At 38.4% G+C, this 13556-nt stretch overlaps 1 protein-coding gene across 1 annotated transcript in view; it reads left to right on the top strand.

The window, feature by feature from the left end:
* The window catches only part of LOC139640024 (ciliary neurotrophic factor receptor subunit alpha-like), a gene marked incomplete at both ends in the record, with an annotated part of 16771 nt that extends 3831 nt beyond the window's left edge, over positions 1 to 12940 (top strand). The window contains one exon of the mRNA XM_071514183.1: positions 12777 to 12940. Within this exon, the coding sequence (XP_071370284.1) occupies positions 12777 to 12940 (164 nt within the window). The remainder of the gene's footprint in view (positions 1 to 12776) is intronic.
* Between the last annotated feature and the right edge of the window lie 616 nt (positions 12941 to 13556).

The following is a 13556-nucleotide window of genomic DNA, read 5'->3' as shown; positions in this document are numbered from 1 at the left end:
ATTCAGTTTATGTATGAAAAGAAATATTGCGAGAAAAAAAATTAGAGCACAAGTAGGAGATTTAGATTTTACTGAAGATGTTTTTTTTTTTTTATACCTGCATACCTCCGATATTAGCCTACCTGAGATCTGTTTAAAGACTTTACATTTGAAGGAATCAGCTGTAGTACATATACATTATTTATACAGTATATATGTATTTCTCATCACTTTTGATGTTCCATGTTTTATAGCTGTTACTTCCCGTTGTTTGTGATTAGTGCTGAAACTAATTAATTGATTCAACAGAAAATGAATCGATTCGATCAATTTCGATAATTGATTCATCATTTTAGTTGGTTGGTTGGTTTTTTTGTCATTGTTTTTAACATTTTAAAGACTAAACGATTAAACGATTAATCGAAAAAATAATCGCTAGATTAATCAATAATGAAAATAATCGTTAGTTGCAGCCTATTTGTTATTGTTATTTTAATCTTAATAGGCCTAATCATTCTAATTCTTACTTGTTACTCTGTTATTGACCTTAGAAATTTGCTTTGGCAATACCGTGCTGTGTATGGTCATGCCAATAGAGCCTCATTGAATTTAACTGAATATAGTTCAATGTCATTTACTGTAATTGAATTCCAGTGAGTCAAAGTATCTACAATACTGTTTTAAAGACCCGAGGCAACCATCTGTCTTCTGTGGTATCCTTTAAATAAATACATCTTGAAAAGTTCGACCCTGAACACAGACAGAAACGACAATACTTGGGTCTACTTTGCAGTGTTGGGATGTGTGACCCTTTTACTCGACTTTCAAAACAACAGTAAGTGATCAGCGGTGCCTGCGGCTCCCCAGAGCCGCTGTATCGCCGTCTGACTATTCATTAACCGCTGCGCTGTCACTGACATGCTTAGCCATTTTTACACTATATTTGTCTTGCATGCCATTCAGTGTAATTTGCTGGATATATTGGATATAATTTACAACAAAATTACCTCGCTCATGTAGGCATTCTGAAAACAGCAATAACGTGACAGCAATGCCAAAATATTTTCACATCACAGCCTCCATCTCGCCGGCTGATGATCGGAACACTTACTTTAATTTTCTTCAAGATTACCATCTAAAATTAGCTCACGGTCTGCAGAGCGCAGTGACAAGCTGAGTTGTTGTTCAGGACCATCTTAGCGGTAATAATAATATTTAGAATAATGCAATACCTTTATAATTTGCTGATCCCCATAGAGGATTTTTGCTTCCCCCCCCCCCCCCCCCACAAGGGAGGTCAAAGGTCAGCATCAGCTAAAAAACATCCATCTTAACAAGTTACTTAGTCTCATATTCACAGTTCAGATCTTATCGTTCTTAAACCAAGAGAAACATTCTGCAGTGAGGAGAGATAACTCCACTTTCCAATGCAGCTTCACTTGTTTCAGGAATTTTCTAGAAATGAGTGTCAGTCTGTTGAAACCAGTCAGAATAAGGCAGATCACTGCACTGCTATCAAGAAAATGACACTTGATTCTACTAAATTCTTGAACAAACCCCATTGGCAGATTTTTTTCACTTGTCTTTTAATTAGGAAAGAAAAAATTAGGATTTTAGGACTCAATTACAGACTAAATGACTTGTTAAGATGGAGTGTTTTTGCAGTGCAGAGCTGGAAGGGATTCAGGGCCTTATTTACTAATTACTACCATGCTCAAAAACAAGCACAACTGTCTCTAGGTTAGCGACTAATTCATTAAGACTACTTATGCAAATCAAGTCAGTCACAATTTTCCAATTAGAATACCTGAGGCGCAGCCATCGCCCCACACCGCAGCTTTGCTGTCACAGCAGCAGACAGCACAGGTGAGACACGGTGGTATCCATCCACACCTTCAGGTTTAGCTGTCTTTTGTCAGACTTAGATGGATTTGTGTCAGGTTTAGTACAGCTGAAGTCCATCTAAATCTGCCAAACACCATCTAACTTTAACAAAGTACAGCTAAACCTGATACAACTCCATATAAGTTTGACAAAAGACAGCTAAACCTGACTCTAGTCCACCTAAATCGTACAAAAGACGGCTAAACCTGACTCTAGTCCACCTAAATCGTACAAAAGACAGCTAAACCTGACTCTAGTCCACCTAAATCTGACAAAAGACAGCTAAACCTGACTCTAGTCCACCTAAATCTGACAAAAGACAGCTAAACCCGACTAGTCCGCCTAAATCTGACAAAAAACAGCTAAACCTGACTGTAGTCCGCCTAAATCTGACAAAAAACAGCTAAACCTGACTTTAGTCCACCTACGTCTGACAAAAGACAGCTAAACCTGACTCTAGTCCACCTAAATCTTACAAGACAGCTAAACCTGACTTTAGTCCACCTAAATCTGACAAAGTACAGCTAAATCTGACAAAGTACATCTATGAATAACAAAGGTGACTGAGGATGTCCTAAAATGGCCACCGTACAGGAGATTAACAGAAATTGTCAGTGTGGGTAAGGCTTTTAAGTAAGGCTGGTATTCCAGTTTTTTTTTTTTTTTTAATCAAGCAGTGATAACATAACATTGCAAGAATGTAAAATGTATTTCAATCTCATCCTCTAACAGTCGAAAGAGTAATTCTCAAATGGAACATCCTCTCTCATTTATTCCTTATTATGCTCTTCCTCATTTTCTCTCTCTGTCTGTCTGTTGTGTCTTTGAACAAACAGCGCAGCAGCCATGTCTTTCTCAGGGTGAGAAGTTCAGACGGGCCTCAGGGCCTTAAATATCACATGCAATAGCGGGTAGAATTGATGCGTTATGCTTTGGTAAATCTATGGGAGTGGTCCATAATCTCATCCTTTTTGCACCCTGCGCTCTTCAAAATACATATTAATTCAGTCAAACGCACTAAAAGTCTCTGGCCAAGTGTCTACCCCATTTCCACACGCAAAATGTTTGTGCACACAGGTTAGCAGGTTATCTATTCGGCACTTTCTACGCATGCAGCTGCATTAGCGCCACCACAAACGCTTAGTAAATACAGACTACAACCTTTGTCTTCTGGTTGATGGATGCTAAAATACCCTGCCCTCCTCCAGCATATGTTATTATGCCACTGACATAATTATTTAGAGCTGTAGTATGAAAACTACATGCAACATTAATCCAGTGTGCTGATACATTTTTCCCTTTTTGTTCATTTATCCAGCACATGGCCTAAAACAGGTTAGATATATGCACACCTGAAGAGTTTCACTCCAAAATGCTATATATCTACTTTTGAGAAATTCTGCCACAGATTTTGTATCCGAAACCCCTTAGACAATATTTCACAGATAATTCTAGCCTAAAAGATATTTTGAGTAATGGTCTTGAGATGGTCTGGAAACTCATAACTTTAAGGGTGACCATGCTTTACTTTCACGACAACATTAATTTTGTTAGAGTCGGCAGCATTTTATTTATTTATTTATTTTTTTCCCCAAATGGATTGAAACACTCCACTTTTTTCCATTTGTTCCATTTGTTCAAGTGTACTTTTATCCAGCACCTCGTCTAAAACGGGTCACATGTGCACATTTATGTTCTTTTTGAAAAGCCCATTTATTTGAAAGGAAAGATGGTGTAATGTGAGGACAGGGGAGAGAAGAGCGACAGTTTTACTTGTCTTTTTTTTTTATCATCCAGTCACACATGGATGCATTAAGTGACAGAACTGGATGCACTATAAAAAAAAATGATTTTGCTAACATTACTAGCAGATGCTCAAAGAAAAAGCCGGAAGTGGGTTACATTGATTGGAATTTAACCATTGCAGAGGATTTTTTGTTTAGAAATGTTTGATCCGTTTTCGGCCAAAACGTACACATAATGGTGTGGCAAGTAGCAGTTTGAAAGATTAGACTTTTATGTTAGAATATACCCGTTCAGTTCTATACAGCTGAGAAAGAAAAGGCTGCAGCGGTGGTTGCAATATTAAAGGAGATAATCTCAGGTGGTTGGATGGTGGATGGGAGATTTTCTCTTTTAATGGCTACCACTATAGTCTTCATCCACACAAAAAACCTATGGGAGCAATATAGAGAGATGGCAAGGAATAGTGGGGAATGGCAATGGGGACACAAAGCCGTGGGAAATACATAATGGATGTTTTCAGGCCAAGTGTGGATGGCACAGTAGTGGGATCTCATAAAATCACAACTTTATGATCACACATCGAAAATGTCTTTTATCTACAGATATAGTGTATAGTGTAGTATTCAGTGTCTTTGAATTTGTGTGAAGACCTCCCATGAGGAAAGTGCGAGATAAGAGAAGGAGACGAGAGAGAGAAGAGAGAGGATGAGGGAAGTAGGACATAGGAGGAGGGATGGAAGGGGAGACATAGGAGGAGAAGAGAGAGAGAAGAGAGAGGAGGTTGAAAAGAGGAGGAGGAGGAGAGAGAAGGGGGAGAGAAAGGAGGAGGAAAGTAGGAGATAAGAGGAGGAGAGACAGGGAGGAGAGGTGAGGGAGAAGGGGAAGAGAAAAGAGGATGAAAGTAGGAGATAGGAGAAGGAGTAGAGAGAGGAGGATGAGGAGAGAGAAGGGGAAGAGAAAGGACAAAAGTATGAGATAGGAGGAGGAGGACAGACAAAGAAGACAGGAGGAGGAAAGTAGGAGATACTAAGGAGGAATTAAGAGAGAGGAGGAGAAGGAAAGCATGAGAAAGAGAAGAAGAGGAGGAGAAGGAAAGCAGGAGAAAGAGAAGAAGAGGATGAGGAGAAAGGAAGAGGAAAGTAGAAAATAGCAGGAGGAGAGTAACAGAGTTACAAAGTAACAGAGAGGGAAGTAGGAGATAAGAGAAGGAGGCGCGAGAGAAGAGGATGAGGAGAAAGAGATAAAGGGAAAGAGAGAGGGAGCTTAAAAAAAGATCTTTGTCATTCCTCAGCGTGTGTGAAGGTAAATCAAAGAGTAAACACACACTAGACCTTTTCATCGTCTCGTCTGTGATGAGCGTCTGACAGCTTCCCAGCCAAGCCCAAGTCATTCCTCTATTCATTCTCACTCTGCATTATTAGTGCTAAATAAAAGATCTGTAATATTATGTTCCAGCCCTCCACCCTGCTCTGTTTTCTCTCTCTGTCTGTCTCGCTCCGTTTATCTGTCTCTCACAGCCAGTCTTTAATCAGAGCTTGTTGTTCTGAACTAATCCCCATATCAATGTCCTTCTTTAAAGAAAAAAAAAAAAAAAAAAAAGTTGTAGCAACTGATATTGTAATGACTGGTCAAGATGTGATAAAATGTCCCTTTAAATGGATCAAAAGTGTAATAAAACCATGACAAGTTATTATGTTATCCATCAGTTGTTACATTATTTGTTGCTACAAACTTCACAACTCCATCATTTTCATGGGTGTATTTTGTTGGTGCTGTTGTTATTGTTGTTGTTGTTGTTTTGTCATTGTACTGAAACCAAAATGTTCTCACAACAACGGTCATACATGTCTCTAACAGGGAAAGTAGACAGTGAGTATGTAAAAATTCATATATATACAGTATATATATAAAATCTCTTCCTACACTGTTGAATTTTACTACACAAAGTTTCGAGCACTTTTTGTTTGGCACAATGAAGTAACAGCAAGTAAACAATGCATATTTGTAATTTAATTTCATTATAAGTGTTAAAAGTGTCCAGAAAGAGTTCATAGTGGAGAAGGTGTATTTCCAGGTCAGCCTCCTCTGTGTTCAATACCCACCCGGCACAAAGCTGATACTGAATGTTTTGTACTCAAGCAAAGCGACTAAATTACAAACCTGTGGGACACTCCACCCATTTCTCTCTGTTTTGTACTGTTGTACAAAGTCAACGTGAATCTTGCAGCCTTAAAGAAAGAGTTTCTGAGTTATGAATCCGCTGGGAGGGAAACTCCTGACTGTCTGTCTGTCTTCACTTTAGTTTCACTCCGTCTGTGTACTTTCTTTCTTTCCATCCTGCTTTCATCTTTTTATCCTTCCTCTCGATGAAGGTCACAATGAGATTAACATCTCTTTCTCAAGGGAGAAAGCTGTCTCTCTGCTTTTATCTGTGTTTGTCTTCTATCATCTCCATCCTTCTTTCATATTTTTATTTATGAAAGTCACACTGAGATTAAAATCTATTTTTCGAGAGCGAGAGAGAGAAAGAGAGAGCTGCCTGTCTGTCTGCCTTTGTCTGTTATGTATATGTCTGTGTGCGTCCATCCAGCTGATCTTTCTCTCTGTCTACCTGCCTGTCTTGCCTGTCTCTCTGTCTGTTGCTCATTAATTTTTACCTGTCTGCCTGTCTGATCTCTCTCATCCTATTTACCATTCTGTCTCTCTGTCCGTCTGTCTCTTCATCTCCTTGTTGTATCTTATCAGACATTCACGTTGTAATTGCTGCTATCCATTTCCTATTATAATGTTACGTGTGTATCTGGTTTAGTAAAAAGGGTGTCATGTAGCCAAAGTGGCAGGCCAGTGTGTTCCCTAGTGGGGGTGACCTGACAAAGACTGGGTCATTTAATATCTTCTGAAAAGCATTCTATTGAATTGAATCCCCGTATCTCTCTGTCTCTGTGTGCATCTTTCTCAGTGGACATGCATACGCAAACACAACATTTATACATGCCTTTTCTTCAGGGACCGACTGCTTCTCATCTTCCCTCAATCTCTGCCACCCCCCACTCCCCCGACACACACACACACACACACACACACACACACACACACAGACACACACACACACACTTTCTCACCCTCCGCCTTTCTCCCCACTTCTTTCTCTCACTGAGGAATAAACAAATGCCACCCTTACCCTACCTCACACAAGGATTAAAGGCCCAATTTAGATGCAGAGCAACACACCAGTTGTGATGCCACAGACAACTGCCTTTGTTTATTTCCTTTTTTTATTACCTTTAAAGAAAAATGAAAAAAACTAAAGTATGTGGTGGTGACCTCCATTCCAAACAAACATAAACTATACATAATTTAAATTACATTTTAGGCTCAAAATAATAATAAAAAAAAAAAATGTCTCCAACAACAACAACAATAGCATCAACATCAACAACATATTAAACAGTCAGCTATAATATTATCATAAAAATCTAAATTACAAATTTACAAATACTATAGGTGTGAATGTCCAATCAACCCTCAAACAACTATTAAGTACGGTGTTAGGTTTTTGCACTTTAGGGGACCTGATTGTACAATAAATGTTTTAGATTTTGTCTGTTATCTAGACTTTGGAATAGTTAAAACAGCTTTGTCCATAGATATAAGAATATACTTTTGTATATAATGATTGAAAAGCTCAGCTCAGCCTAGATATATATATTGCTTTAAAAGTACTCAACAAAATCTTACAATTAGCTCCAAAATCTGCTGCAATCTGAGTTGCAAAAAAGAAAACTTTACTGTTAAAGCGACAATAGAAACAGAAATAAAGGTAAGAATAACTTATCCAAATAAGAAAAGGACAACAATTACCTAAGTTATATACATTTGTCAACTGGTAAAACAACTCTTGATTTTCAAAACTCAAACCACAATCAACAATGACTCCCAAAGATCTGACAGTTGGTTCAACATTATTTGCCAGGTAGGGTAGACAGGCAAGATTTTCTTGAATGCTAAAACTCACATTTATTGTTTCTGATATAAAAACCTCAGATTTCTCCTTAGGTTTGAGAAGGATTTGAGTATTTGTATTTGGGTTTTACAGTCAAATTCAGTTGTGTATCATCAGCATAGCAATGAAAACAAATATAACTTATATGAATTATATACTCAAGTGCAGCATATAGATAAATGCCCACTCAGCAGATCAACGGCCATGCTGGACATTTGATGCTAAATCTAATGGGTGCTAACCTGATGGTCTAGTCATTCACCAGGAAAGAGCATTGTAAGGATCTTTGGGAGCAGCTGATTCAATTCTGTTATTTCTGTAATGGTAGAGATGTTAAAAAACGTACTTGCTTTTTCAGTAGAATATCAAGTAGTACTTCTGCATAAGTCTCTCTGACAGGCAGTTTAGGGACATTTGTAGGGACAGGTCAGTCAGGAAACATTAGAGTTTAATGAAATACTGTTGGTTGCATGTCTAAGTGAGTTTCAGTGGCACAGGCTGGAAATGGATAAGATAGGTAGTTCTCTCAATAGTGTTATGTCTGACTCTGAATAAAAATCAAACAAGGGACCTACTGTCTTTGGAAGCTCCAAATTAGAAGGGGAATGATCCCTGATTCCTGTGAAAGTTCGGCGGAGGGACCAGGCAACTCTGGATCTGGGGAGGAGGGACCTGGAAACTCTGGAACTGGTGAGGGAGGGACTTGACATATTTGAACAAGGCATATAACAATTCTGGATAAGTCGAGGAAGGGACTTGGTTTCTCTGGAAATTAAATGGAGGACTGTGGGATCTCTGAATGATGGGAGGACAAGAAAAAGAGAAGGAGATTCCTTATATCTCTGGGCGGAAAGTGGAAAAGATGACAAGAGGCCCTGCATATTGGGGGATAAGTATAGCAACCTCAGATGTATCATTAAGTTGAATGAAGTTTTCAGACATCCTATGATGGTGGGAGGACAAGGGATCTAGCTTCTCTGAAGAAAAAGAGGAGAAGATCCCTAATATCTCTGGGAGGACAGTGGAAAATATGAAAAGGGCCCTGCATTTTGTGGAGTAAATATAACAACACAATTTAAGATTTATCATCAAGCTGAATAAAGGTTTGAGACATCCTAAATTAATGTATATATATACAGTATATATAGTATCTACTTATATAGTATCAAGGCTACTTTTGTCACTGAGTGTTTTCATGCAATATAACTGTGTATTCTTAGCATACACAACATAGGACCCAGAACAACAGAGGACCCAGGATGGAACCCTGAGGTACCCCACAGCTAAAAATGTGCTGAGGGCTGAGGAGGAAATAGAACTACCCAAGGGAACTGAAGAGAACATCTTGTCTGAGACCTATGATATAAACAAATCTCCATAAAACACAATCAATTTATGTGAAAAACAGTGGTGGTAGACTCTAACAGAATCTCAATGCATTAACATTTTCAGATTTACTGACAGTAGAGTTAATAAAATTGGAATGTGTGTACACAAGACATTTATATTAATTCACTTCCATGAAAAAATCAAAGAATGTTACCCATACCCAGATTACCAGACACAAATGAAGTGTATTATTAAGTCTACACCACTGCCATGACCACTGACATAGGATCACATTTGAGAACTTTATTGGAGTTCTGTTGAAACCAAAAGGACGACTGACACTGCTGGCTCTGTTCTGGTACACTAAGCAGCTTAGAGGCCACACTGGGCATTATTAATTTTTGAGAAATAACATTTGATCCTAAATCTACGGGAGTGCTAGCTCGATGGTCTATGCATGCACCCGGAGACAGCATTGTGAGGATCTTTGGGAGGAACTGACACAATTCCTTTACTTCTGTGATGCTATGGATGTTGCATCCTCAGTAGGTTACACTCCTTTTGCTTCAACATCTGCCTAAATCACACTGAGAGGAGCCATAAGGACATCTGTAGGGACATGTGGATCAGGAAACATTGCCTTTTATGAAATATTATTCATTCCATGTCTAGGATACAGTGAAATGAGATTCGATGACACCTTTAAAAGTTCCAAACAGGAAAGAGGAAGGGATCCGTGACCACCCTGAATGTTGGGAGGAGGATCGTGGCAGCTCTGGATCTGGGGTGGAGCTGGTGAGAGGGAGGGACTTGAACGTTTCTGGAAGGTGAAGTGGAGGCATCTGACAATTCTGGACACAAGTTTGGGGAGGGACCCGGCATCCCTGGAAGTAGGCTGGATGAAGCTCATAACGTCTTTGGAAAATGGATGGAGGAACGTGGAATTAGTGGAGGGATCTGGCTTCTCTAAAACAAAGGAGAGAAAACGAGGATGGGATCCCAAAATCTCTGTGAGCAGTGTGGAGAGAAGACACATGTTTGTGTAAAAGGGCCCTGCAATTTATGACTATCAATTTGAAAAACAATTTGAGTTTGAGTTTTGATATAAATTGTATGTTTGCCAGGCAAAACTTAAGAGCACCAGGACTAGTCTATCACTGGACCTGACTTTGTCAGCATAGCAATGAAAACATATATATATTATTTATACAAAACATAATGGCTGAGTGGGAAGTCCTAGATAGAGAAAAAAAAAAAACAGAACCCAGGAACCTTGAGGTCTTCTACAACTAAAATGTCCTGAGGAGGATATAAAACATCACATCACATCAAGAGGACTTTTGATTGGAGAGACGTGACATGGAACACACAAAAAAATATGTAATTCCCAGGAATCTCTAACATGAACAAATAAAATGTGATCAACAGTGTCAAATGCTGTGCTAAGGTCAATCAAACTAGAATAGAAAAATAATTTGCATCCACTCCTAAAATAATATACTTGGTAAATCCAAGTAAAGAAGTCTCTGCACTGTGTCTATGACAAAAGTCAGATAGGATTTTATCCTAGGATAAATCATATCTGCTCTTGTAATCAGATTATTGTTTATAAACAAATTTGAACAAACTTCAGACAGAAATGGGAGTTTAAAAATCAGTCTATAATTACTGAGAGTAGAATGGTCCAGACTGGGCTTTTTTTTTTTTAAAGGGTTAGGGTTAGTTTAATGTATAATATGTATAAGTATAATAGTATAATATATGTATACGTAAATATGATGTAACAGTGCCAGTTGTCAATGAGCTGTTTATGACAGAAATTGTATTTGGGCAAATAGTTATTGTTTATGACAGAAATTGTATTTGGGCAAATAGTTATGAACACCTCTTTCAGTAGGCCTATTGGCATCATATATATGGGATATGATGGGTAGGCTATTTCATATTCAATCTCCAAAAGTGTTAGCGGCGATAGTTGCTCACAAGAACATAAAGAAGCACTCAGCATTGGTGAAAAACATGGAAATCATGATCAAGTCTTGGTAAAAACAATCAAAAACTCACAATTAACAGTACTACATTGAATTCTATGATTATGGTAGCTCTTCATGATTTGAAAAAATATTTTCTCTTACAACATTAACTAAAATATCATAAAATCCTTCATATGTAAATAAAACAATACTGTTATTACTCAATTACTTAAATTTAAAAGAATATTTTCAAATTTGTTTGCAACGGGAGACTTAATCATACAGGAATATTTATAATTAAATGAGTTTAAGGTTGGAAAAAATAAAAATAAAAACAATATTGGAAGCAAACAAAACCTTTCCTATTTTGAGATTAAATTAGATTTAAAATTGCTTAAACCTATGCAGTATTAGCACAACATAGATATAACCCATAAATACTGTATTCTCCAAGAATAATAATCTTGTTTTTCCTAGATTTTATAAAATCAGAGAATGAATTATGTTTTTTGTAGTCAATTTACTAAGTAACATAATAGGTTGTTTGTTATCAAAAAAAAAAAACATGACATACCCAGAGTTAGTTATTCTGATCATTGAAAACCACATCACCACCACTCTAGGATAAAAAAAAATTAAGAGAAATTAAAGAGAGTGACTTTATTAGGGAGTAAAATTCATTAGACGTGAACCATTTATCTGTTAACACAAATATGTGAAAATAATTAGGAGAAATTAAATCATTGCTGTTTAAAGATCTATTGCTCAATTATCTAAAATCAAGACTAAACTAAACTAAACGTTAAACATTAAAGGTTAAATTTATTAATTAATTACCAACCACCAAGATTAAGACAGAGAATTGTATTACATTACTCTACTTGATCTGACAGGATGAATGACAATTCTCGCTCAGGTTTAGCTTACTCAGCAGTTCACTCAAATTAAGTCAAATCATCATCTGATCCTATTTCTGCTAGCTTGATGGTTTAGTTGAAGTGAGTGTCTTTTGTATATCCCTTCTTTCACACTGTTAGGCAACTTGCTTGCTTCTTCATCACTTCTGCATTATTCTCACTCAGAGGAGTTGTAAGGCCATCAATAGGTAGATTGAAGGGGGATTGCTAAACACTGCTAAACACAAGGGGATTGCTAAACACTGGGCTTGAGGGAATATAGTTGTTTGCATGTCTAATATGCAGCGAATCTGTAGCAGCAGTGCAAGGAAATTGGCTAACATGGGGCTAGGTAGCGGGAGCTGTCCTCCCAAATAGGATGTTCTGTCTGGGATAGGAATCGTACTGGCAACTTTGAAAGGTCTGAGCAGAAAGGTGAAGGGATCCCTGATTACTCTGAAATAGTGGAGGAACCTAGCAACTCGGACCTGGGGGTGGAGGGACCTGGAAACTCTGGATCTGGTGTGAGGGAGGGACATGAGATTTCTGGAAATCTGATTGAGGAGTCTGACATTTCTGGATTTTACGATTGGGAAGGGGGCCTTTCATTTCTGGAGGTAGGGTGGAGGAGGGATCAGATAACTCTGGAAGTTAGGTGCAAAAATGTGGGAACTCTGAATGATGAAAGGAGGAGGGATCTGGCTTCTCTGAAGACGAGGAGGAGGGAAGCCCTTGCATCTCTGGGAGGAGAGTGGAGGGAAATCTAAGCTTATCTTAGTGAGGGCCCTGGTTTCTCTTTGAGGGATGTGGAAAAAATGCTACTGATTTTTCTTGTGGTCCTGGCTTGCAACTCCTGCCATCTTTAGAAGAGGAGGATTAATTCTTCTCAGAGTTGGAAGCGGAGAAGCCTCCTTCTGTCTTTGATCTTCATGACCTTAACAACTCGTTCTTATCCACCCCCTCCAGTCAAACCGGATCCGCCTGAGCGTGTGGTGGCGACGCCGATCCCCTTCAACGTTCGCAGGCTGGAGGTTTCCTGGAACAGCCCTTCCACCTGGCCCGATGTAGACAACTTCCCTCTGAAATACTTCCTCCGATACCGGCCACTCATCCGAAACCAGTGGCAGCATGTGAGTAGCTCTGCTGTGTGTGACTGTGAGAGTGTGTGTGTGCATGAGTGTATGTGTGTGTGTGTGTGTGTGTGAGAGAGAGAGAGAGAGAGAGAGAGAGAGAGAGAGAGAGAGAGAGAGAGAGAGAGAGAGAGAAACACACATATGAGTATGTGTTTGTGCTGGAACGGTTCACAAAACTCACAATTCGGTACGTGCATCGGTTTTGGGATCACGATTCAATAAATTTTCACTATAGGGCCAAATACAGGTATTAGAAAATATTACAGAGAATAAAATGACATGAAGTTCAAGTTCAAAACCCCAGCCTCTGATTGACTTGACTTGTAGACTTGAAAACAGTGCAGAATTTTACACAAAAAACACTAAATTCATCAATCAATAAACATAAAAAAGAGCACATTTGTACATGTGAAACAAGCCAAAGTACAAAAATATAGAGATTAAAGAGAAATTAAAAGATCAGTGTAATTAAATTTTAATAAGTATGTACAAGATTACTAAGAATAAGTGTAGCACAGACTATATATTAACTTAGAGACTTGTTTACTTTTTAGATGTTACACTTGACAGCCTGGGGAAAAGATCCATGCCGTGATTTCATGGTGATAGTGGA

This window comes from Centroberyx affinis, unplaced genomic scaffold (assembly GCF_046629955.1).
Source record: "Centroberyx affinis isolate AG114_WGS23_722 - 3 ecotype Tasmania unplaced genomic scaffold, CSIRO-AGI_Caff_v1 ptg008182l_1, whole genome shotgun sequence".
Classification (NCBI taxonomy): Eukaryota; Metazoa; Chordata; class Actinopteri; order Beryciformes; family Berycidae; genus Centroberyx; species Centroberyx affinis.
This window is presented reverse-complemented; position numbering and strand designations above follow the sequence as displayed.